Genomic DNA, 24557 nt, shown 5'->3' on the forward strand with positions numbered 1-24557 from the left:
CTAAACTCTACATATACAGTCACACTGAATATAAGCTGACAGAGAGGTGGATATTATAGCAGAAAACATTAATTGTGTTCCAAAGTATTTAGCGAACTTACTCTTCATTTACGGGTACAAAAATGTAATCTTTATTAAAAATGTTTATATATCGAGTCCACCTTTTTACTCTTCGGTGTCTTCTTTGGGCTATTCTGTAAAATAATAATTAATACTGCTTGTTAGAATAACAACAAATAATGATTTTCCTATCTGGAAAGAACCTATAAACTACTTTATATTAGTCTTTACTTGACAATAGGAAACTCTCTTTTTGTGAATCAGCTGGCCAAGATTAGTAGGCCCATCACTACAATTATTATGTAGCAATGCCCATCAGTACAATTATTCAAGCTCCTAACTGCTTCTGCATGGAAGGAGTCGGAACTGACAGAGCGACCAATGGAACTATAGCTCCCTTCTCCCTTCTGTGCTATGCATGTAAGAAATTGAGACTTGGAATCTTCATAAGCTTCACAGAGAGACCTTGGTAATTTAAATGAGTACTTGGCCATTTATAAAAAGTTATGTCTTCTGCACTGATATCTTCCACATGTTTTGATTATTTGCCCTTATCCTTGGCTTTGCATATCATCCAAGAATGGTGGGAATATAAATAATAATAGTTACTACTATTATTTTTCTAAAATGTAAAGGAACTGTGTTAGGAAAAAGTATCATTTTAGAAAGAGCATCATCAACAAGCAAAATCAATTAACTTAAGGTTTTTGGACGAATATTGAAGATAGAGAGAGAGAGGGGGGGGGAGAGGAGAGAGAGAGAGAGAGAGAGAGAGAGAGAGAGAGATAGAGAGAATAAATATATTAGTATCACAAGATTGATATCTATCTATCTATCAGTGGTAGGTTCTGGATCCCGTTGCAACCGGTACGGTGCAACAGAACCAGACGTCCACCACATGAACATGCGCAGCATGCGAACACACATGCATAGTGCGCGCATGCATACTTACTGCCCTTGATGCTCCGCAATACCTCTGTGACGCACCAGCTGCTTGGCAGAGCGTTGCGCAGGTGCTGTACGCTCCGTGCGTGTGCGCAGAAGCCCCGAACAGTTCAAATACAGGTAAGGAGCGTGGGCGGGTGGGTGGGCCCTCCGGAGCACTGTACCGGAATGGTACCTAGTGCTCCCAGCAGGCACCGGTATGCCTGTACTGGGGCATACTGGTCATATCCCACTACTGATATATATGCAATCTTGTGATACTAATATAGTTTCCTGGATTACAGTTCCTTACCAAATTTTACAATTTTTTTATCAGAATGCAAGAGATTAATTGTAGCTGTTAAAGCCTAACTCTAAAAAAGATGTATGGATAAAGCAACTAAACCTTACTAGGGAAAAGTGCCACAATTTTATTAAAATCCATAGCATTGATCAAGAATAATTCTTTGAAATAGTTCTATTTTGTTTGTTTTAAGAAATACAAATGATACTTATTTAAAATCAGCTTACGATAGTTTTGGATTTTCTTCAGAGTTCTTCTCTGTCCTGGTCAAGCACTTGTAGAAGAAACTGCTAAATATGTGTGACCGATCTGCAAGTTCCTTGGGAGCTTTTTCTAACTGCAGATACCTACGAAACAGATAAAAGAAAAAAAATGCTGTTCTACATCTTACATGAAAATGTTTTCTGTTACTCATTTATATGCATTTCAGCAAAATTTAATTCTCATGATTTCTGTTCTTCAGTTTGCCTGGAGAAAATATCGAAAGCAATAAAGTGATTGGCTGTTTATGCAACTGATTTTTTTTACACTAAACATTTGAAAGCCATGTTTTTGACATTCTAAAATAATTAGGCGTGAAATTAAATTAAATAATTTAATTTCCAACAAGCTGATACTTAATTAGTACAAAATACAGAAAAATCTCTTTCAGGTTGATTTAGAGGAAGGGGAAACTTCTTTAGCCTTCTAAATTTTTTCCTATCAAGCAATAACTTTGTCAACTGCAAAGGAACTTATCATCAATTTTACTTACTTAAGATAAAAATCAATGATCACATCATTAAGGAATTCTCCATATTCTAAACACTCCAAGTCCTCTTTTGTGACACCAAGCCCTCCTTTTGCAGGTGAAGGAGGATAAACAATCAAGCTGAGAAACAAAGCAAAACAAAATAATTATTGTGAAGTTATTACTAATGTTAGGATTGAACAATTTGATGTTTATTTCTTGCTATAAAGGTAGTTTATTTTTATAAACATAAAATCTAAATTTTTATTCTATCTAGGATTTTTGTTTTAAAAAAGCTTTGATTTGAAAGAATTGTACAACATACATGCATATACATATGTAATTACTGAAAAATAAGAAACAGTGAAAACTTTAAAAAGGTATGCTTATTAAATATTTTAATTCCAATTGGTGTTAAGACTTTTCTATTAAATGTGATACTATATTTCAGGAAGGTATACGACTACATTAAGCAATATACACAATTATTTAAGATTACCTCTGAATTTCTACTCCTGGCCCAGTTCTTCTGTCTAATCATTTATCTAGATAACAAATTTATTGCCTAGCAAATATGTTGAATGAATGTCGATGTGGATAGCCTGTGTTAGTAGAACTGAAGTCAGTTGTTCTCCTTCCCCTGATTGAGGAAAACTTTTCAGAAGATAATTTAAAGCTAAATGAGTAAGAAAATACTGGAATGTCTAAGATTTCTGAAGCATAATAGATAGCTTTTATTCATGTTAGTAAAAATTGCTCATATCCCTTCCTCAGATTGTAGAAAGCTCATCTGATACTGAATTGCCTGATGAGGCTCTTCCACTTTGAGGAAGTAGAGGCAGTAAATGATACAAGCTAAGTGAGGAAGATCTCAAATTGCTGCTAAAGGCTTATCCCACTGCCATATTGCATTATTCTGGACAATCATGTGATCTTGACAAGCAACTTCAGGTAAAAGACTGCAATGGGATGGAATACTGATCAATACTGATTTTGCAAGAATAACTTCATTTTTTCATACTTTGTATATAAGCTTCCATTTTGGCTGAAATATTATTGAAAATAAAATGTTAAACAACAGAAGCAAAATGATCCTATTGTGAAGGATGGTAGCCAGAACATAAACGCCATATGAATGTAATATGTTCCTAGAGGGAAACAAATTGAGATAATTGGACCAAAATGTATTCCTACTTTGACTTCTTTGAACAATAATTCTTTACGGATCTGAAAGGTAGACATCTAACAATGAAATAACACATTTTAAACTGTAATTTTATTTTTAAATGTCATGGTATATTCAACTATCAATTTGGTACACAAAAAGTAAAGTTATTAGTACAGTAAGTAGCAGCCTCTATCATTAGCTGGATGTTTCACTATTACATAAAACTGTCATACATACTTCTTCATAGGTCGAGTCTCCTGCAACTCTTTCCATTCCTTTCCTTTCCCAGAAGAAATAGAAAAGGAGTATTGTCCACTATGTTCTTTCTGCAGCAAGGTATAATTGGGCTTGGTCAGATTTGATTTGCATTCCTGGCAAAAAGAAAGTTCTATATTAGAACAGATTAAGTATTTGATGGGAAGGCAATACCCAACCATTTAAATTGGCTGCAAAAAAAAAAAAAAAAAAAAAAAAGCACCTAGTATTGATTTCAGAATTAAAAGCCATTTCATGTTCCTCACTAAACCTATCATTTGGACAAAATAAAATATGTCAAAATCATGTTCACCATTCAGCGGTTCTTAGATCCTGATAGATCATTTAAACTTTCTTTTATAAATTTTTGTCCCATCAGGGATGTGTCAATTTAAGTATTGCAAGTAGGTGGAAACAACTTAATTTAGAATAAATTCTAATAAGAAAATATATTTTTATTCTGCACTTATGCTTCCATGTTGAAATTATATAAATACCGTAGCAAAATTATGAAAGTACTATACCAATAATAAATATTGCAATATTCTATATTGGTTTAAGGTAATGGTTTCCCTTGCACATATGTGCTAGTCGTTCCCGACTCTAGGTGTTCATCTCTGTTTCAAAGCCGAAGAGTCAGCGCTGTCCAAGGAGATCTCCGTGGTCATGTGGCTGGCATGACCGAAGGTGCACAGAACGCTGTTACCTTCCCACCAAAGGTCGTTCCTATTTTTCTACTTGCATTTTTACGTGCTTTTGAACTGCTAGGTTGGGAGAAGCTTAGGCATCTCTAATTTTATGAGTTTCAGGAAAAAAATTAATTGCTTTGCTTTAAAATTTACAGATAAATTCAAATTCTAGAAATTATTTGTTTTGGAGCAATGTACTTACGTCCAGGGGCTGCTCTGATGAAACTGAAGTTCTGTTCCTTTCTAAGTGCTTCTGAAATGTTTCATAGCAATAGTGCATGAAAGAATTTTCTTCACATGAGATTTCGTCAATGGCTTGCTGCCAAGGTAAAAAGTTGGTAAGATCTGCAGAATGAATCTTTGTACTTATTTCTGCAATTATCCTATTCAGCATTACCTGCTCCTTTTCTGTGAGCATCTGAGATAGCTGAATAAAAACGAATTTGCTTCCTTTAACTGTAAGAAATAATGAAAATAAAAACTGCTTGGACCACAAAATTAGCACCACTACCACCACCAATTAATTCTAACTTTAGAAACTGAATTAACAATTTAGATTGCAATGTTAAAAATGTACTGAAATATATTTTAAAAAATCAAAAATATGAAAATCACAATGTGAAAAAAAATCATTTTAAAAGCTGCATAAATCAGAACTGGTAGATGGCAGGAAAGAGTAATTTTTGTTATAGGTTAAAACCCACATTTTTGCTACCCAGAAATCCACAAGGAGGATTTGTTGATTTATGCCACCATCTAGTTAAGATAAATGACAACACAGATTGCACTTATTTTATGACTTCCCCATATTTTCTTGAATTTCTGTTTCCGGGTTTTATATACCATGGAGTTAAAATATTTACATCTTCCAAAGCTGCATGAAAACCAAAAATTCAAGACTACAAAAGTGCCATATGTAAAATGCTAATCAGCAGTATTCAGAATTGATTGGAATGACTCTTGTGACAGAGCAGTATCCAGAAGAATCGGAAATGCAACTATTTTTATAAATTAAATTTAATGCATTCAATTAGACATTGCCCAACTTCAAAGTGATTCTGGCAATCAGAACAGAAAAGACAGTGCAATAATTATAAAAGAAATAATAAACAAACCACACCCACTCTCTCAAACTGCACTCCTTAGAATTTCCAAGCCATATTTATTTTATTAATCACATTTATATAGCAACCCATATCTACACATACCTTGCTTATTTAATATAATTCTTCCTAGTTGATTTTCAACTTGTTCCATATAATCTAATGAGAGCCAAAGAAAAATGATAGCACTATTCCCAAAATTGGATGAATCTTTATTTGTCCAAAGTCCAAATCTTTTTAAGTGTAGGGAATCTATTGAGAGTACAATTTTCTTGTTCAATGCAACTGTAGAGAAAAATAATTTAACACACATCAATGAGATAGCAGATCTGCTCTGGATCTATGAAAAATATGCAGTGGTAACCTTTCTGCCACTAACAGTCTTAAAACAGTGTTCTCTAGAAAGGGGCAGAGGCAGGCTGTTTAGATTTGACATGGGCTGTTGTGTCTCTGAAAGATATATTTATGCTTAGCTCACTTTTTGACAATCATGTATATAATTGTTTTAAAATGAAAACAGCATTGGGGAAAAAATAAGTCTTCTGCTTCATATTTGGTCAACCAAAGTCAGAAGGTTTTTAAAAATCCCAGGTTATCTGTTACTTTAGTAGTATATTATTTAGAATTATTCTGATAACAGGGATCAGAACCATGATTTCAATGAAAAGGTATACATATTACATTTTTAGAACCGATCCAACAGCTCTTTTTATTGTATAGGAGATACCTATACCAAAAAGAAAGACATTAAGTGAGTACTAATTTAGTTATAAAGTCAAAATTTGAGTAAGGTTCTTTTAAAGTTTAGTCAATCCCTTTGCTTAGGAAATACAAAAAAGCAATATAGAATCTTACCTTCAAATGGGATTGTAATACAATTGATGGTAAACTTCAAATAAAAAAGAAATAGAAAATTAGACTTTCTTAGTACAAGGTATTAGAAATATAGTCTTAGGTTAGAATTTGCATGGTAAGAAAGTAGGTCACAATACTTTAATTATTTAATGTTTCCAGAAAGTCGTATTGTAGTTTTAAAACTTTAAAATGCTAAATACACCTAAGATTTTTATGACAACTTGTATTTTTTGTTTAAATTCATAGCAGTTGCAAGGCATCTCTCAAATGTAAAATGTAATAAAATTATTTTCAAATAAACAGCCAATTTTCCTTTCATAAAGTTCCAAAAAGACATTCAAATAAATTTATGAAAGTGGAAATTGGATTATACGGCTAACTACTCAATATATGACTGTAGATGGCAAGTTTATTTTATTAATCAAAAAGGGGAGTGGAGAGCATACCAGTAGGAACTAAATGGAGGATTTAGGAGAATTTAGTGAAAACTGTTGTTAAAGTGGCAACAGTTATAATGAGGAACAAATTGAGATATTCATTCAACTGATAATATTATAATAGAAAGTTTTAATAGATATAATGTAAAGTTTTTAAAAAGTAGTAAGTTTTCAAACTGTTCATACATTACTTTATAAATGTTACTACTTCTTTGGAGACTATATCTGAAGTTTATTATTTTCCTTTTCTAGTTCTCTAGAGCAAGAGAAAAGATGGATCCTTTGTTTGAAAGTTCATATCTGTTTTCAGTTAATCAAAGAATAACTTAGGAGAATGGGATTTCTGAAGGAAATCCAGTTCAAAACTAATAATTGATACCATTCTTTCATGTTCAACAATTCTCCCAAACTATTTCTTTTATTTCAACAATTCCTTGAACATTCAGCTGTATAACCAACGCACATAACAAAGCCATGCCAAAATTTTGCATACTTTAACTGTGCCTTCATGTCAGTTATTTCAGTAATTTGAAGCTAAAAGGAAGATTATGGCCCTAAAACAAATAGGTTAATCTTTCTCTATTCTTTGCGATGTATTGATGAATTGTTTGAGATGCATTCTTTGAGTTGTATTGCGTTTGGGGGCGGGGGGCACAAAGGAAGGCTCAGCCAATCTCATTGTACACATGTTGTACTTTGACAATAAATGTTTGAATTGAATTGATTGTGCAGAGGAAATCTAGATTCAAAGGCCAAACTAATTATGGGCAAGTGAAGGCACACTCTTAGCACCTGTTTGGCTGCTCTCTGCAGATGATGCACAGTCCTTAAAAACATATTGTCTGGTTTAATGGGCTCTGTACACCCCTACGTTCACTATGAATCACTGTTTGTTTTGATCTGAATCTCTGCAGAGCCGAACTATTCTTCCAATGTTACAATCACAAATTTATTTAGTTTCTTTTTTAATTCAGTTTTAAAAGTAGATTTCTGCAGAGGAAGATCCCTGGCTTCAATTAATAACATAAACTTACTCTAGCATATCCTGCTGCTGCTCTTTTATGTTTTCCAAAATACATCCTTTCAAACTTTATATCTAAGGCAAGGGGCACATGCTCATTGATGGTGCTGTGATCTGCAGAGGAATGAAGAACAAGTGGATCAGCTGATACCTATGAAAAAAAAATGCACAAATTAATTAACCATTCTAACAAACCATTCAGCTAGCTATTTTAAAATAGCTTCTCCAAATTCCAAATGCTTAATTTCAGAATTTTTACTAGCAACCATAGACAGAAGCAAAAAATGTATTTTACTCATGTATGGAATACCTGATATACAAGAATCATATGAAGAAGCCATTTATACAATCACTAAGCTTTTAGTACCTTTCTGACCCTCTCTCTCGCTCTCTCTCCCCCCTCCCTCCCTTCTCCATATATATTAAAAGCAGATTGTGTGAATGTGCTTACAATTAATGTGCTTGTTCTTTGCTATGAGTTCAATATACATGATTGATAAGAGAATAAATATGTACGGTTATTATTTTGGGATGGTGCAAAGGTGTGAATTCTAACATATATAATAGAGCAAACATTTATTACTTCTTTTGCTTTGCTTTTGGTCTCATACTGTGATGGATCTTCTGATAAATGTAGAACATTTTCTTGTTCTTTGTCCGTTTTTTCTACTTCATGGTCTTTCTCAGTCTGAAAATATATCTCAGGATCCTGTAGCTCAGAAAGTTCTTCTTCATCACTAGAAAGGATAACTGAAATAAAATAAAAGCAAAATAAATATGATGTAAAGCCTGAATGTTCCTATTAACTCAGTGGCACCCAACCTTTTGGGTGACAGGGACCGGTTCCATAGAGACAGGTTTTTCTACGGACCGGAGGGAGGATAATTCCGTGTGCTGCTTACATCCTGCAAATAGGGCGTTGCTTGTTTGCATGGCCCAGTTTCTGGCATGCCATGACCCATTGCCAGTCCACAGACCGGGGTGGGGGAACCCTACTATAACTGATGAAATTAGTATAGCTTATTTGTTTAAATTCATTTATGTCTACCCAAACCAAGTTTTAAAATGTTATAAAATACATACTTGGCTCTGATGACTCCGCCGTCTCCTTATTCATTTCAGATTTATTCAATGGATTTTTCAGTGGCGAAGTTGTATTCACTTCCTCCTTCACAGAAGAGCTGACTACAGACAAAATAGATTTATCCTCATTGGTGGAAGAATATAGCTTTCTATCGGGAGAAGAATTTGAATTATTTTTACTTGGACAGCATCCAGTAGTGCCTAGATCAGTGGTATTTAATGTTTCATTAAAATCTGATTCCAAAGGCTGCTGAATATTTTCCTCCTGTAGACTGGGTGTAAGATTCTGGTGGTTCTCACTTGAATCTCGGTCACCAGGTGATTGAACTGATTCTGTCTTGTGTTCTTTCTGTAACAATATTAAGAATTGAAAGTTCTTTCAAGCCTTAGAATAGCAACAGCACTTTGACTTACATACCGCTTCACAGTGCTTTACAGACCTCTCTAAGCGGTTTACAGAGTCAGCATATTGCTCCCAACAATCTGGGTCCTCATTTTATTGACTTCAGAAGGTTGGAAGTCTGAGTCATTTCATACTGACTCTAAATGCCTATGTTTGGGCAGGTCTGTAGATCATTGTTATGTTCTCTCTCATACTCTTTTGAATCATATGAGTATTGTAACCAATCACATGATTAGTAGTCTGTGTCTGCTTTCTCTTTCCTTCCTCAGGTGAACAATTAAGAATGATATACTAACAGAAGGTACAAAGATTTTTAAAGACTCATAAATAATGAATTGGCAGTGTATGTTTATAAATATAAATGTATACCCTGCCCTTGGAGACCCAGTTTTACTGGCCTCAAATCTTCCATTTGCTCCATATCCACTATGGGCCCTGAGAAGTTCTACTAATGTATATATACTTGCCAATAGTGATTTTTTGGGAGAAGCTTCATTCCAGTGGCTACAGAAAACACCTCTTCTTTTTCTACTTTCATTATTCTGACAGCTTGACTTCATCAAAGAAGGAGAAACATTTTTGAAGTCCTCTTGTCTTTTCTCAGTCTTGTGTCCACGTTTATTATTAATGCTGCAGTCTTTATTTAAAATAATGAAATATTGAAGAGTCAAATGGAAATACATTTTTATTCATACTTCCATTCAAGCCCATTTAATTCCAGAAACCAACCACTCTACCTCTGTTTCTCCTCTTTGTCATGGTATGCAAAGAGAAACTGAAAGCTAATATTTGGCAATAGCAGGAAACCAATGGCTGCTGGATGTCTTGGCAAAGCTACAATCATCATCTGCTAGGCTGATGGTATGTGAAGTCTAAAATAGCAAGTTTGGCAATCTCTACATTAACGGTTGGAAGAATATATGAAAGATAACATTTTAAAATCTTAACAATCCGAAACGATTAGTTTTGATAGTTCTAGATGCACAATCACTACAACGGGAAATAATTTCATTCCAAATATAACACACTACAAATATTCTTTGTGACCAATTTTCAGATACCTCTAAGAAGACTGTAAAATTATTATCAATAGTTTACTGAAGCTGTCTGTTGCCTCTACATATTACTAATAATTTCAAGTCTGCCCTATATTCGCTCATTGTATGTTTGTGTGTTTAATCTGCTTATTTGATATATTTTTAATTATTTAATTATCATTTCAATTATTAGAAAATGAAGAAAATATCCATTCTGTTTCATCCTAAACTATATTAAAAATGAAGGTAGTCTTGATGTCTGACATGTTCTCTGTGAGTATTAAGTCCTATAGCATTTGGGGCAGCATAATGTTTAAGTAATTGCTTCAAAAACTTTCATATAGAACTACAATGCAAATAGCGCATATATCTCTGAGATATGATATGCCATGTAAATGACCAGAATGACTTTGTGGATGAAATTATCAATGAAACTAACACTTATTTGTATTTTATGATAAAACAATATGTATAAAACACATTGCAGTAATACAATAACAAAATGACTGTGCTGACTAAAGTTGGCCAGGGCCAGGTAGAGAACTCTATCCTGGCCAACTTTATGTTTTATCTAAATATTACAGTTGATTAAAATACATTATTTACAAACCTTCTAGCAATACATCACATTTTCTTAAAGTCTGCAAGGCATTACTAAGTTCTGTATCTTTATATTGTGTCTTTTCATGTGATCTTTTTGGATAATTTTCATATCTGGGAAGAAACAAAATTATTAATTAATGTTATATTTTTTTAAAAAACAAGTAAACAACACCCCCCCAAAGTATAGCTCAACTCCTGTAATTGATCCAATTACCATATGTTATGTAACAGATAGAGTGTTGTTAAATTAATATATATTCCTCAAACCAGATCTCAATAAAACTGCCAATAATAATAATTCAATATCCAGGGAAAATAATCGTCTTTGATAAACCTTACAGCTCTATTGGCTGTAGATGATTAGAGCACTGAACACTGTGTTTATTTTTTATGGCTTTAAAAAAAATCTTCTCTATTGCTCACAGTATTTGGAAATAAACTTTAGATCGGTATCAGTAGCCGAATCATATGTAATGGGAACGGCATATTTGTAGGCTTGCCACAGTAGCAGGAAATGCTACTAGGATTCAGTAAATCACCCTGTCATACCCACTTTAAGGAATTTTCTGAGATAAAGTTTTCTCAGTATTCAAATTAGAAAACCTGGAGCCTGATGGACATGTATGAATAGAATCCAAAGTTGAATTTCCATTTCTAAATTGTCTTAGGCCAACAGGATTATAGGCTCTTATAATTACAAGATTATATTATTAGATTCTATAGATTCAAAATTTGATTTTAAAAAATGCACATTATTTCCCTCACTACTGATATAAAAATTCACAAATCAAACTTTCACTGAAATGGTAAACTAGTATTTCAGTTGTTCAATACTACAAATAGTTCACAGGATTGAAGGAGGGAAATTCTAAACCTCAGATCAAATCAGCTCAACAATAATGGCAATGGTGATTATGATGATGTTGATGTCACCAAGCCCTCCATTCAGAAAACTAGAAGTGAAAAAATGAATTTGTTGAGGAACAATTTACTTTACTTTACTACTGATAACTTGGAAATAAATACAACTCTTTCATTTCCTAGGACTAATAACCTGGAGAAAGTCTATCATCATCATCATCATCATCATCATCATCATCATCATCATCTCTAAATGAAAAAAGCTCCAGTGCAGAACATATCAGATTGCAGTTTTATTTACTTCCAGGTCATTAAGCTACTTTAAAAGGAATTACTTTTGTAAAAAGTTTAGAAGTTTTGAACTATAAAAAATGTATCCTATTTCCTCAAAAACAAGACCTTCCCGGATAATAAGCCCAATTGAGCTTTTGAGTGCATGCGCTAAAATAAGCCCTCCCCCAAAATATTTCAACACAGCAGCAGTCATGAGGTGACCATCCTCACCACTTCCTGCACCTCAAAAATAATAAGACCTCCCCAAAAATAAGGCCAAGTGCTTATTTTGGGGGTCAAAAGGAAATAAAACACTCTTATTTTGGGGAGAAACACAGTAATTGCTTGGGTATACTGGCACATATTACTTATTCTATACCACACAAAGCTAGGCCTAAAAACTAATTAAATAATAAAATGCAATAACTTATTAAATTTTTATAAATAATTTGCTTATTATCCGCATCATAGTACAGGTACTTTTAAAGAAATGGGTTAGCGACCTAACTCACAAGAGCTATTTCTTATAATGAGAGAATAAAGACAAAGTTATTACAATAATTCTGTAAAAACAGAATAACATTAGAGAAAGGAATAGCCTTAAATAAACTTATTAAAACTGGTTCTTTACCAATTCAATAGTTTTATTAAATACATTTTGTCAGAACCACATGAGATACTGAAAAAGTATGAAAACTGTTTGAAGTATACATTGAAAAGGCTAATCCCAAGAAAAATAAGACATTTTTAAGAAAGGGGTACAATTAAAAATAATTCCATTTAATTCAAATCCTAGAACAAGTAGATTACAATGATATAGTTTAAAACAATTTGAAAACACCTCAATAATTGCAATGTATCAGTTTTTAGAACCCTCATTAAAATATATCTTTTATAAAATGAAAAATACAATATCTCTTCCTAGAAGACAAAGAAGTTATACTGAAAATAAAAAGACAATTCAAATTCTATAGTTTTAATAAATTAAGATAAACTACTTGTTCTCTATCTTCAAAGAATTCAGATCTTATTTTTTGATAAAAGTTTGAATATTTCTATTTTATTTCAATGTTAAAACATGAATCTATTACGAAAATTAGGTTTGTCAACACGGAAGTCTTCCCAATAGAATATATTATAATGGAACTTTGAGTTTATATAATTTTTTTATCTTTTCCAATGATTTCCTATGTCATCCACTGAGCAAATGCTCCAATGCAACCCTTTAAATCAAACCAATAAAATGCAAAAAAAGAGCTCAGTGAGCATACAGATGTCCTTATAAGCACATATGAAGAAAGGCTGCAATATAACTAAAATTATTTTCTACTTAGATAAATTAATACATAAAGCATGCATGAACTTGTTCCAGCTGATTTAGTGTTTTGTTGTTTAACTGTAGCTTCAAATATATATTCCTATATGCATTCGTTTGAAACTCTATTTTTAGTGATAAAGAGGAATGCAATCGATAAAACACTGTTTTGAATGACATACCTTTTAGGAAAAATACAGCTTTGTTGAGAACTTATTGTTTGACATGATTTTAGGCTGGAAATAGATAAGGAAGGTTGTTCATCTGATTGCAGCTTGTTAGCATCAGATAATTTAGCATCAGTTAAATGTTGCTTTTGCATGTATTCTCTTCCTGTTTTTGTCCTCAGAATATTCCTCAAGATAACTTTAGGTTGCCTGCTATACATATAATAATTAATAATCTTCAATGCATCAAAATGGTGAATTGTTATATTGTAACTGTCTAAATGATCTCAAATTATAGCTCCCCCCCCCAAATGTTCAAAAATGAATAAAAAGAGAAAGTAAGTGAAGTATTCCAGAAGAAAAATTCAGATATGATCAGTTAAAAATGCTATTGATGGTTTCATTGACTTTCTGTTGACACTGGTATCAGCATCATAAAAAAATAAGCATGCATTGCAATGCAGTAAATAAAATGAGAAAATCCACTTTGAACAGAGGAAAATGTTCATCACAATCAAACCTTATTCTCAAATGAATATAAAAGGTCAATAGAAAAATCCTCATTAAATTGCCACCAATTTAGTAAATTATTGACTGGTCTTTTGAATTAGAAGAAATATCTGCAATAATACACACATACAAACACAAAGTTATTTCTTTCTGAACTCTGTATGTAGGATTATCTATAAAAACTATTCCTAAAGAAGAACATGTTTTCAAATTTGACTGTTCAGTTTAGAATCATAAATTATGGTAAAATTACCATGGGAAGGAGAAGGTTTGGCGTATTAAAAGGATCTGCTGCACAATGCCAATGTGCACTAAGACATCTGTTGATCACCAAAAAAGTATTTGCAGACATTCTGCATTTTCAATGTTTTTTTTTTAAGTCTTCTGTTGGGACGCTATGTAACATCAAGGGATCTACAAGGGAAGAAGCCTGCTGCTATTCTTAATGTCTTCTTCGGAAATAGAATTGAAGAATTAGTTTAATGAACACTCAAGAAAAAGGTTAAAAGAAAAACAGTTGCGGAGCGGGAAGAGGGAAAAGAAATTGAATTTTTTTCCAGATGTTAAGCTTAAATCAATTCTTCCCCGATATGAACTGTCAAAGAGATGTAACTTTACAAATTCCCTATAAAATGAAACAATTCTAAAAGGAAATTACATGGATGCCTCAGGAAGATTTAGTGAAGATATTAAAAGTGAAAAAAAAATGTACTGCGGAATGCTTATTCATGAGACAAATTGCATACAATTATTTTAATAACATGTTGTGTTATGTCTAAGACAGACTTAATTAGACATACCTTTCTGATAAAAAGAGGGATTGGTGAAGAGGATTTAATATGTGCCATATCTCTAGAGTGTCAACAGATGAGGAGGTTTGTTGATTTGACTGCAACTTGATAGCATGAGATAAATTAGCACCAGTTACAAACTGCGTCTTTATATATTTTCTTCCTAATTCCGTCTTCAGGACATTCGTCAAGATAACTTTGGGTTGCCTGCCATACATGTAATAATAATGATAGCAAATAAGGAAGTCGAATTAGGATACATGAATTCAACCAAGTGTCCTTCATAAGCCAAATTATTTCAGCTAAGGATATTTATTCTACTCTACAGAGGGAAATTGCTTCTACATTTTCCTCTTTGACACAGCTTTATTTGCTATACATTTGCTTGGCCATTGTAGTCTTCTTTGTCTTCACATCAGCAATGACTGAAATCGTTACCAAGGTTTTGCATTAGAAACATATTTTGTGATAGTATGCAGCCATTGTCATTGTGCCTAAATGGCAGAATTGGATGTCTTGTTTAAAAGATTCTGAAATTACTGTAGGAATATCCATGATCTAACTCTACAAGTTGTCAATACAGGAATGGTCACAGAATAACAATGAAAATCCAGTAACTAAAACTGGAAAGAGAGGAACTATCCAAAATTTGAATAAGAATTTCCGCTTAATTACAGATGTATCTTCTTCGCTCAGTTCTGACATTAGCTTAGTCTACACTCTTAGTCTTTTTAAATTCAGAAATTCAGATGGTTAATTAGGGCTGTTTAGTAGTACTGAAATGGGATACATTCAGCAACTTAGAATTGTAATCCAAAAATAAATTTCAAACTCTAGAAGTTATGAATTTTACATGTAACAAAACCCAAGTCAGTAACTAGACATCTCTATGATCTTTGTGATCAAAGCATATTAACAAGTCCTATAGATTTTAGTTATAGGATATAGTTCCACCAAAATCAAAACAGCAAATAGAGAACACTTAGGATAGATGTGATAAAATCAAATTTTGGTTCATATATTCTACACATTTGGGCAAAAGTAAAGCAAAGCAGCTGGGCATAAAAGACACAGCAAAGACTCTTAAAAGTACTTTTTGAAATAGATGTGCAAGCCTGGAAAAAGATTCAATAACATTAATAATTTAGAAAGATGCTTTGTGCACTACAGATTTTTTCCAATGTACTAGGACATACAATTATTGGTATTACAGTAAAGAGCTGCTAGTCCCAAGTATTTTCTAGTTTGTCATTCTGTGAAGTCCATCTTGCCAGCAGGCTGAACTGAAAAACTACATCATGGGGAAAAAAAATTAGAAATCAGGTTTCCAAGGGCCTTGATTACTGTTAGGGCTATGCAAAAATTCAGAAAGTAGCTTTGAATGCATTCTATAGATATAGATGGGTGTAGCTTCCAAAGCAGTTGTAAGCAGTGGAACCTTGAAAAAAGCTTCTGCTTTAAGAATCTGAAGAAGTATTTTCATATATGCTCATGAATATTGCAAATTACCTCTTTTGATTGCTTTGTGTAATTCCATTAAAACCAGCTATATAATATTTCCTTTGTCAACATACATCATCCAATCAAGAATGAAATGCTAATACTAGTCTTATTATCTACAACATAACGGAAAAGTATAAAATAAAAATATCATGAGTATCCCTGTGCAAAGCTTAATGAAAGGATGGATAACTTGAATCACAAGGACACATAGCAGTGGTGGGATTCAATTTTTTTTACTACCAGTTCTGTGCACGTGGCTTGGTGGGCGTGGTGTGACTTGGTAGGTGTGTCAGGAGAAGGATACTGTAAAATCTCTATTCCCTCCTCACTCCAAGGCAAGGTTACTGCAAAATTCCCATTCCTTCCCGATCAGCTGGCACTCGGGAGGCAGAGAATAGATCGGGGCAGGGCCAGTCAGAGGTAGTGTTTACCGGTTCTCCGAACTACTCAAAATTTCCGCTACCGGTTCTCCAGAATGGGTCAGAATGTGCTGAATACCATCTCTGCCACATAGGTCTCTCAAAGCCTAGAATGCAGTTCCCAAGTTGCTCTAAAAGTTATTGGAAATGTGATAGAATATATTGTCTACAACCGAAAAGTTCCCGACTGAGATAAAATTGGAGATTTAGAACAAAGTCTACTGATGTGCTAAGTCAGTATTTCTTTTTCATGAGATTCAGATGAAACAGTAAAATTGCTGAATTCCTTGTTCATGATAAAACAGTACAATAACATATTTGGAAGGGACCTTGGAGGTCTTCTAGTCCAATCCCGTCTAGGCAGGAAACCCTATACTGTTTCAGACAGATGGCTATCCAACATCTTCTTAAAGACTTGCAGTGTTGGGGCATTCACAAGCTGTTCCACTGATTAATTGTTCTAACCGTCAGGAAATTTCTCCTCAGTTCTAAGTTGCTTCTCTCCTTGATTAGTTTCCACCCATTGCTTCTTGTTCTACCCTCTGGTGCCTTGGAGAATAGTTTGACTCCCTCTTCTTTGTGGCAATCTCTGAGATATTGGAACACTGCTATCATGTCTCCCCTAGTTCTTCGTTCTCTTAAACTAGATGGGCTGGATGATATTTAACAAATCTAAGCCGACATTAGCTGAGGCAGAGATGCTACCAATGGTTCATTTATCTGTCCAGGTGAGTGTTCTGGATGGAACTTCTACCCCCCACTCCCCTCAAGGATCAGTTTCACAGCTCAAGACTGATTCTGAAACTATTCTTGTCTTTAAATACAAAAGTGAAGTCTGCAGTCTTGTTTTCGTCGTCCATGCCCTCGTAATCTCTTTAGATTACTGCAAAATGTTTAAGAATTTAAACATTTCAGTTAGTATAAAATATTGTATCAAGAGTATTGCCTGAAATTGGATGATAAGAACACCTATCAGTTTGTTATGATCTTCACTGACTCCGATTTACATTTGGTTCCTTTCAAAGTGCTGGTTTTAACCTATAAACTCTTTATGGCTTGGGACCACCATATATGAAGAAATGCTTCTTCCCATATTCTGATCCACACTGTATGTAACTTTTCAAGGAACTGCTCCTTATGCTCTCTCTTACTGAGATTACTGAAGAGTGTGCTTTGTCAAACATAGTGCCCCAATGTTGTAATTCTCTCCCCAATAATATGTATTGGCATGCCCTTAATATTTTATTAGAACCAGAAAAATATTTTAATTCTCTTAGGACTTTCAATAATATGTTAATTCTGCTATGGTTTTAATTTTTTGCTATTTTGCAGTATATATTAGTAATACTTGCAAGACCACATTGTTCATTTTTCCAAAGGATAAGAGAAGGAAAAGATTCGTTCCCTTCTTTGAGTCTCTCTCTTTCCTTCTTACTTTTTCTCATTCACTGCTGGAGGCTTCCAGTTTAAAGCAATATTTTGCAACCATGGCAACTTTAAAATATGTGGACTTTAACTCCCAGAATTCTCCACCCAGCATTTTGGGAGTTCTGAGAAGTGAACTCCATTTCAAAGAAGCCAATGTTTAGAAATACTGTATTGTTAACAAAGCGGAATGGCGTAGTTATTCTTGTAGATATAAGATCAGAAATGAGGAACAGTTTGCATTGATTACTAAAAGGAGAAAAAAAGTTTAAAAGTTTTGGAACTAGAAAGATCTCCTCCTTCTAGTATTTGCATATCTTTGCTTCAAAAGTCTCCATTGACAGGGGGTTGTAATCTAAACAGATATGGAACTGTCTGAAAACGTTGTAAAACTGATTATCACCTCCAAACTGGTAGATGGTAAACATATATGATTTTAATATAGTGCTTTGTTTATTACTGATTTCAGTATCTGTTTTGGTACTGTTGTACCTCGCTTCAGTATAGATAAAAACAAAATGATTTAATTAATTAATTAATTTGTTTGATGCCTACTTCACCACAAGGTTAGACTTCACAGTAATACAAATTTATTTATTTATTTATTTATTATTGGAGGACAAGCTGAGAATCTTAGGTTGTAAAATACATTGGTTTTGGCTTATCCTCAAATGGGCCTATGTGTAAATATATATGGTAATACTTTTTAAAAGTACCTCTATGTCAGTGTTTCTCAACCTTGCCCACTTTAAGTCCTCTGAACTTCAACTCCCAGAATTCCCCAGCCAGCTATGGCATAGCTGGCTGGGGAATTCTGGGAGTTGAAGTTCACAGGACTTAAAGTCGCCAAGGTTGAGAAACACTGCTCTATGTACTTGTGAATAAACTCATCCACAGGTAGCTGGCTCATCTCATGGACTAAACTAACTCATGGATAAGCCAACTGTGAAAATTAAAAGACATGGCTTATCAGCTATAGCACATTTTTCATAATATTTTCATTAAAAATTTAAGGATCAGATTATCTGCAAATGGGTTTATTCACGAGAATGTACAGTAAGACATTATTATATTTATTTTATTAATTTATGAAAAATCATCAGCTCACCCCAATAATGGTCTTTCATCACCAATGCTTTTACTCTTCCAGTTTGACTGAATCCTTTTATTCCTTGATCCTGATGCCCACTGAAATAGGGATGGAAAGAGATAATGTTTCAAAACATGTAAAAATGTTTCAGAAAAACTGAGCACAAGATACATTTTGAAAAATTACCAAACTTGTAACATAAATTGATATACAGCATTTTTTTTTAATAAACACGCTGCTGAATAATAATTTGATTGTATAATTTCCATTTCCAATGTATGGAAACTAATCAAGCAATGAACCAGAAACTTCCTAACAGTGAGGGCAATTAACCAATGGAATGGCTTGCTTTCAGAAGTTGTGAATAAAATCTGAAGAATTGACAACCTGCTTCTTACACTGGCTCACACTGTTCACACTGACTATTATGGCAATTATGAGGATTGAAGGGCATTTACTTGAATATGCTGTTCTGGAACTATGAATTTAAGGTCAGTTCTAAAACCATGAATTTAACTTCCAGGTTTATCTGAAAATAAGCACCTCAAGTTATTTTCTTCTGTTGCTAATAGTATCCGATCAAGTGTTGTTGGCTTTTTATAGAAACCATATGTCTTTGTGTCTTTCTCATATCTCGATTGTATTTGCAGGTGTGGACACCATGCTAGGTCCACCCCTTGGTTTTGTAGTTTTAAGTTCAATTTGGAAAACTGTTTAGTTTTAAGTTCCCCTTCTCATTCAGAATATCTTTATATGTTACGATTTTTTCCAAGTTTATAACTTTTGGATGTATCAGTGCTTCCAACACCTCAAGTTATTCTCTTGAATAACTGGTCCGTTCTTGAATACCAAATATTGCACTCATACAGTTATGCAATTACTGTATTTTTCGGACTATAAAGATGCACCGGAGTATAAGACACACCAAGATTTTGAAGAGGTAACTTAAAAAAAAATTTTTTTTGCACTCTACAAGCCTCCCCAACCCTTTGCACACCTCATTTTTTGTAAAAAAACAGGGCATGCAGAGAGTTTGAGAGGCCTGCAAAATGCTTCTGGAGGCTGGGCAAAAACAAGCAAAAAATGGCCCTTTTTTGCAAAAATGGCCCTGTTTTTTGCAAACAGGGCATGCATAGCTTTGGGAGGTTTGTAGAGTGCTCCTGGGGGTAGAGGGGATGCAAAAATGAGCAAAAAACAACCCATTTTTTGCTCGTTTTTGCCCTCCCCAGCCTCCAGGAACACTTTGTAGGCCTCCCAAACCCTCTGCACGTCCATTTTTGCGAAGGGGGCATGGTTTCAGGAGGCCGAAAATGCTGTATTCAGTGTATAAGACGCACCAATATTTTCACCCTCTTTTTTGGGGGGGGAAAGATGCGTCTTATACTCCCAAAAATACGGTACACCTTTTAAGTCATTATAGAATATCTAATTTTAAGAATATGGCTAATAAACTTATCCAAGAGTAGTTCTTAAATTCTCCAAAACAGTGGAAAAGGAAAAGGCTATTATTTACCCCTTGAAATGAATTTTGCAATGGGTGAATTACTTCAAATCTTGACAATGGAGATTGAATATGCTCATCATCTGGCTTTGTGTTTGATCCTTTCTTTGGTATTCGATACTGATAAAAAATTGCATTCACAGTTGTAGATCAAAAGAAAAAAAATGTAACAGCACAAGAAGAAAAAAGATTAAAGGACAAACTTAATGCAAAGCATTACATATAGAGTAATATATCATTTACAAAGTCAATACACATTTCAGAATATTCATTTTATAGGACATTACAATTCTCCTTGCATTATAATGCAGTAAATAATTCACTAATTGTTATTTATTTTATGTGCATTTATTTACCATCCTAAGTGATGTACAACATTGTCAAACTCAATGAAAACTTACATTTTGTGGGTATGAAGATGATTTTCCAGATCCTTCCATAGTTGCGGCTGCATAAGACAGACACAAAACAACACCTTTATGTATTGTGTCATAATTAGCACTTCCAAAAAGAACTAATTAAGATTCACACAGTAACGTTAGGAGACATTATCTATTTCCCACATGTTAAAGGATGTGTATCTCTTGTGAATTAGTAGCCTTCTCTAATGGTTACTTTTTTCTAAAACAACGGTAACTGCAGATCATAAGCTTGTCAAGATATAACATAGAGATATTTATTTAAGTTGCACTGATAAACACATTTCTTCAATGGTTCTCATCATGTTTCTAGGCACAGTTCAGATCATCTCTTGCCATAAATCAGCAACACTGTCCCTTGTAATGTAAATGTGAATTACAGCATGATATTTCTGATACCATGCCAAGCAAAGGCATTTTATTCTCCTAGGTCTCATATTATGTACATTTTAACATTCACTCTTATCCTTGCTATTTTTTCCCATCCACTCAATTGTGTCTGATTCTTCTCCTGGATAAGCAGTTATCATTGTTAAGGTTTTCCATAAGTAGTTTGCCATTGCCTCTTCCTATGATTGAAACAAAGTGACTGGCACAAACTCACCCAGCTGGCTCCGTGTCCAGAGGGGACCAGAACTCAGCATCTCCTGGTTTCTAGACTGATATCTTATTCATTGCACCAAACTGGTGAGTGACTGTCTGGACAGGCAGACGCCCATGCAAGCAGGAGATGCAGATGCACAACTGCGGCCAGTCAGCTTGGAAGAGTGATCTGTGACAAGACCAGCTAAGTACAACAACTCTGATGAGAAACAGTTGCCATCCCTGCCGAATCCACAGATGAGAAGAGTTGAACACCAAGAGGCACAAGCACACTCCTCGGAGGCTACTCAAGAGGAGGCAGCTTTACCCCTCCTAAGAAGCACCAGTTGGGTTGATTTAAGCAGGTAGAGGGAGTTGAGTGGTTGTCAGAGACAATTGTTGTTTTTTCAGTGTGACATCTTCAGCTTCTTGACTTACTCCTTTGCTTCATCTCAGAACTTTGTTCCTGTGCCATGGTTCATGCATGTTCCTGGGACTTGTGTTTGGACTTGGACTTTCTTGGGGAGACCTGCTCTTTGCTTCATTGACCTTCAGAACTGCTGAAGCCAAACAGTTGGCATCCTTTTTGGATTGCTTGCTGTTAATTTGCCTTCTTCGCTTCACACTTGTGCCTTGCTATTTTTTGGCCAGCCAGACACCTCATTGTTCCCTCCATTAGTCACACTCTATTGGTAAACTCCTGTTGTCCTTGTTAGAAGATGTCAAGTCACCGAGGTCGCTACAAATTGTGGGAAATTGAAATGGGGTTTTGGGGAATGCTATACAGACGTTAGTTGTGAAATAAACATAATAAATCCCTCTCAAGTGCTACTTGTGTGAACTGGATATCTGTATCCAGTACTTGAGGGGCTGTCATAGAGAAGAGACAATTGACTTGCTCTCCATAGCACCAGAGGAAAAGTAGTATTGGGCGGAAGCTTATTTAAGACAGATCCAACTTAGAAGGAATAATTTTCTGACAGTAAGAACAGTTAAGCAATGGAATACCTTTCCTCCTAGTGTTGTGGGTGCTCCATCACTGGAGGTTTTCAAAAACAGACTGGACAATCATTTGACAGGGATAGTAAGAGGCTCTTGCCATGAGCAGAGCATTGGACTAGAAGACTTATGAAGTCCCTTCCAGCCCTATGATTCTATGTTCCATCGATGTATAACGGTACTCTGTTTTAACCCAATATCCAGCATTGTTATTATTTCACAGATAACTTTTTTTCTGCTTAAACAAAAGGCAAATGAAATTGTAGCGGTCTCTAAGTACAGATAAATCATTGCAGGTTTTTGATCAGCAGAACTAGTAACAACTTTAGCAAATAAATTCTAGTAATTGTTTCCAGAATCAGAAATACAAATAGAGACAAGACATATTCTTCTTTATACATCTGTTTTCACTATAAAAATATTTTCTAGCAGGAAGGAAGCCACTCAATTCATGCCTTAAGCTTAGGAGATTTAATTAATATGCTATGTCTGAATATACAACAGAACTAAAGCTGAGATGGAATCCAATTTGAAGAAACTAAAAGTGTAATTAAGCTCTCCTTTTACCTTTAGCTTATAAATACATGCAAATTATGTTTGCTGATTTGATTTAATAAGCAAATTATGGTCAATTAAAATGAATAATATTGTTTGTAATGTTTGTAAGGATGCACCAATAGATATCTGTTGTAAGAAGGAAGTTCCGGTGTTATTTGTAAGTGTTGTGTATGTTTTTGTCAATGTGTATAAGTATTTACAATAAAAAATTGAAAAAAATAAATAAAATAATAAATTAAGCTCTGTACAGCAAAAAAAAGCAGAGGAACTAAGAACTTTTATTGTCCATTGTTGTTAAAGATATTTAGAGAGCTATCTTGCATGGGATGAGGAAAGGGTTGAACATTTCAACTACTCATTCAATGTCTTTATTTCATTCCTTGCATATCTCATGATGTTTGTGTGTGTAAAAGAAAGTTGAGGTTTCCCTTTGCTTCTCTTGGTTTGAATAACAGAACCATGATTGGTAAACAAATTTTACAAATCATAATTTTAAAATGAATTAAGAAAGGACTCAGCCTGAATATTACCTCTTTATTCACTGTCTCTGTGTTATGCTAAACCTAATCAAATACGGTATAGTGTGCAAACCTAGTGTCTCAGGTCAGCAGTTGAAAAATAGGATAAAATGAGATGCAATTGTAATCGCCTTGTAGGAAGATAAAATATATATGTTTTCGTAGATTTTCATGGGTGTAGGTATGCTGGTCTTGTTCTATTCGGGTCTTTTCCTGTGTATCTTACACAGGAAAAGACCTGAATACAACAAGACCAGCATAAAATATATAGTATATATATTTTAATATATACTATCAATCAATCAATATACCTGTAGTAATATATAGTACATCATTCCTGACATATGGTTTAATTCTTAAGATCGTATTTTATAATTGATGAATAACTGGAGCTTAAACATCTTAAATTATACAGGTGAAGTATAGCACTTCAGAAGCCATGAGCCTAAGAAACTCTTCCTAAATATATTTATTAAATGTATGGTTCCAAAAAGAACCGAAGACAGCCATTCATTCATTCATTCATTCATTCATTTAGACAGGCTTATATCCTGCTCTAATAGTCAACAAAGTGAGTATTCACTTAGATATATGAGATTATGTAGTAAATCTTTCATTGGAAGAAATATCCAGGTCCAGTTCCAAGTCGAGAGAAAGGCAATGGAAATAAAATGGAGGCTAGAGGCAGATTGGAAAGAAAGGTCCCCTTTATTGATGAAGAGAACCACCAATCACATGTGATTCTGGGACAGCTAACAAAAAAGAGTTTAGAGTGGGTGGGTTTTATACCTTCTGGATTCCTATGGGGTCATGTAGTGGTCATGGCTGGCTCTGTAGCAGGAGTGTCAAACTAGCGGCCCACCAGCCAGATGCATCACGCACAGGCCACGGCCACTCCAGCTCTACAAAAGGAAAAATCATCACAAAATGTCACATGATGGCAACGTGAGACTG

The 24557-nt window shown here is 34.2% G+C and overlaps 1 protein-coding gene across 6 annotated transcripts in view; it reads right to left on the reverse strand.

The window, feature by feature from the left end:
- Positions 1–24557, reverse strand: part of SENP7 (SUMO specific peptidase 7) — a 34852-nt gene that overhangs the window by 9006 nt on the left and 1289 nt on the right. The window contains exons 1-19 of one of the 6 annotated variants that reach the window (XM_032219758.1): positions 24393–24444; positions 20929–20975; positions 20540–20647; positions 19045–19124; positions 14599–14796; positions 13304–13501; positions 10680–10783; positions 9500–9669; positions 8630–8978; positions 8130–8296; positions 7560–7697; positions 6089–6122; positions 5339–5518; positions 4528–4586; positions 4333–4449; positions 3424–3557; positions 2043–2159; positions 1516–1635; positions 102–194 (exon numbers count right to left, since the gene is read on the reverse strand). In XM_032219758.1, the coding sequence (XP_032075649.1) occupies positions 102–194; positions 1516–1635; positions 2043–2159; positions 3424–3557; positions 4333–4449; positions 4528–4586; positions 5339–5518; positions 6089–6122; positions 7560–7697; positions 8130–8296; positions 8630–8978; positions 9500–9669; positions 10680–10783; positions 13304–13501; positions 14599–14796; positions 19045–19124; positions 20540–20647; positions 20929–20967 (2405 nt within the window). In that variant the 5' untranslated portion in view covers positions 20968–20975; positions 24393–24444. Of the gene's footprint in view, positions 1–101; positions 195–1515; positions 1636–2042; positions 2160–3423; positions 3558–4332; positions 4587–5338; positions 5519–6088; positions 6123–7559; positions 7698–8129; positions 8297–8629; positions 8979–9499; positions 9670–10679; positions 10784–13303; positions 13502–14598; positions 14797–19044; positions 19125–20539; positions 20648–20928; positions 20976–24392; positions 24445–24557 lie in introns of those variants that run through there. The other 5 variants (XM_032219760.1, XM_032219755.1, XM_032219757.1 and 2 more) reach the window with 5 other exon arrangements.

Source organism: Thamnophis elegans, chromosome 6 (genome assembly GCF_009769535.1).
Source record: "Thamnophis elegans isolate rThaEle1 chromosome 6, rThaEle1.pri, whole genome shotgun sequence".
In the NCBI taxonomy this organism is placed as follows: Eukaryota; Metazoa; Chordata; class Lepidosauria; order Squamata; family Colubridae; genus Thamnophis; species Thamnophis elegans.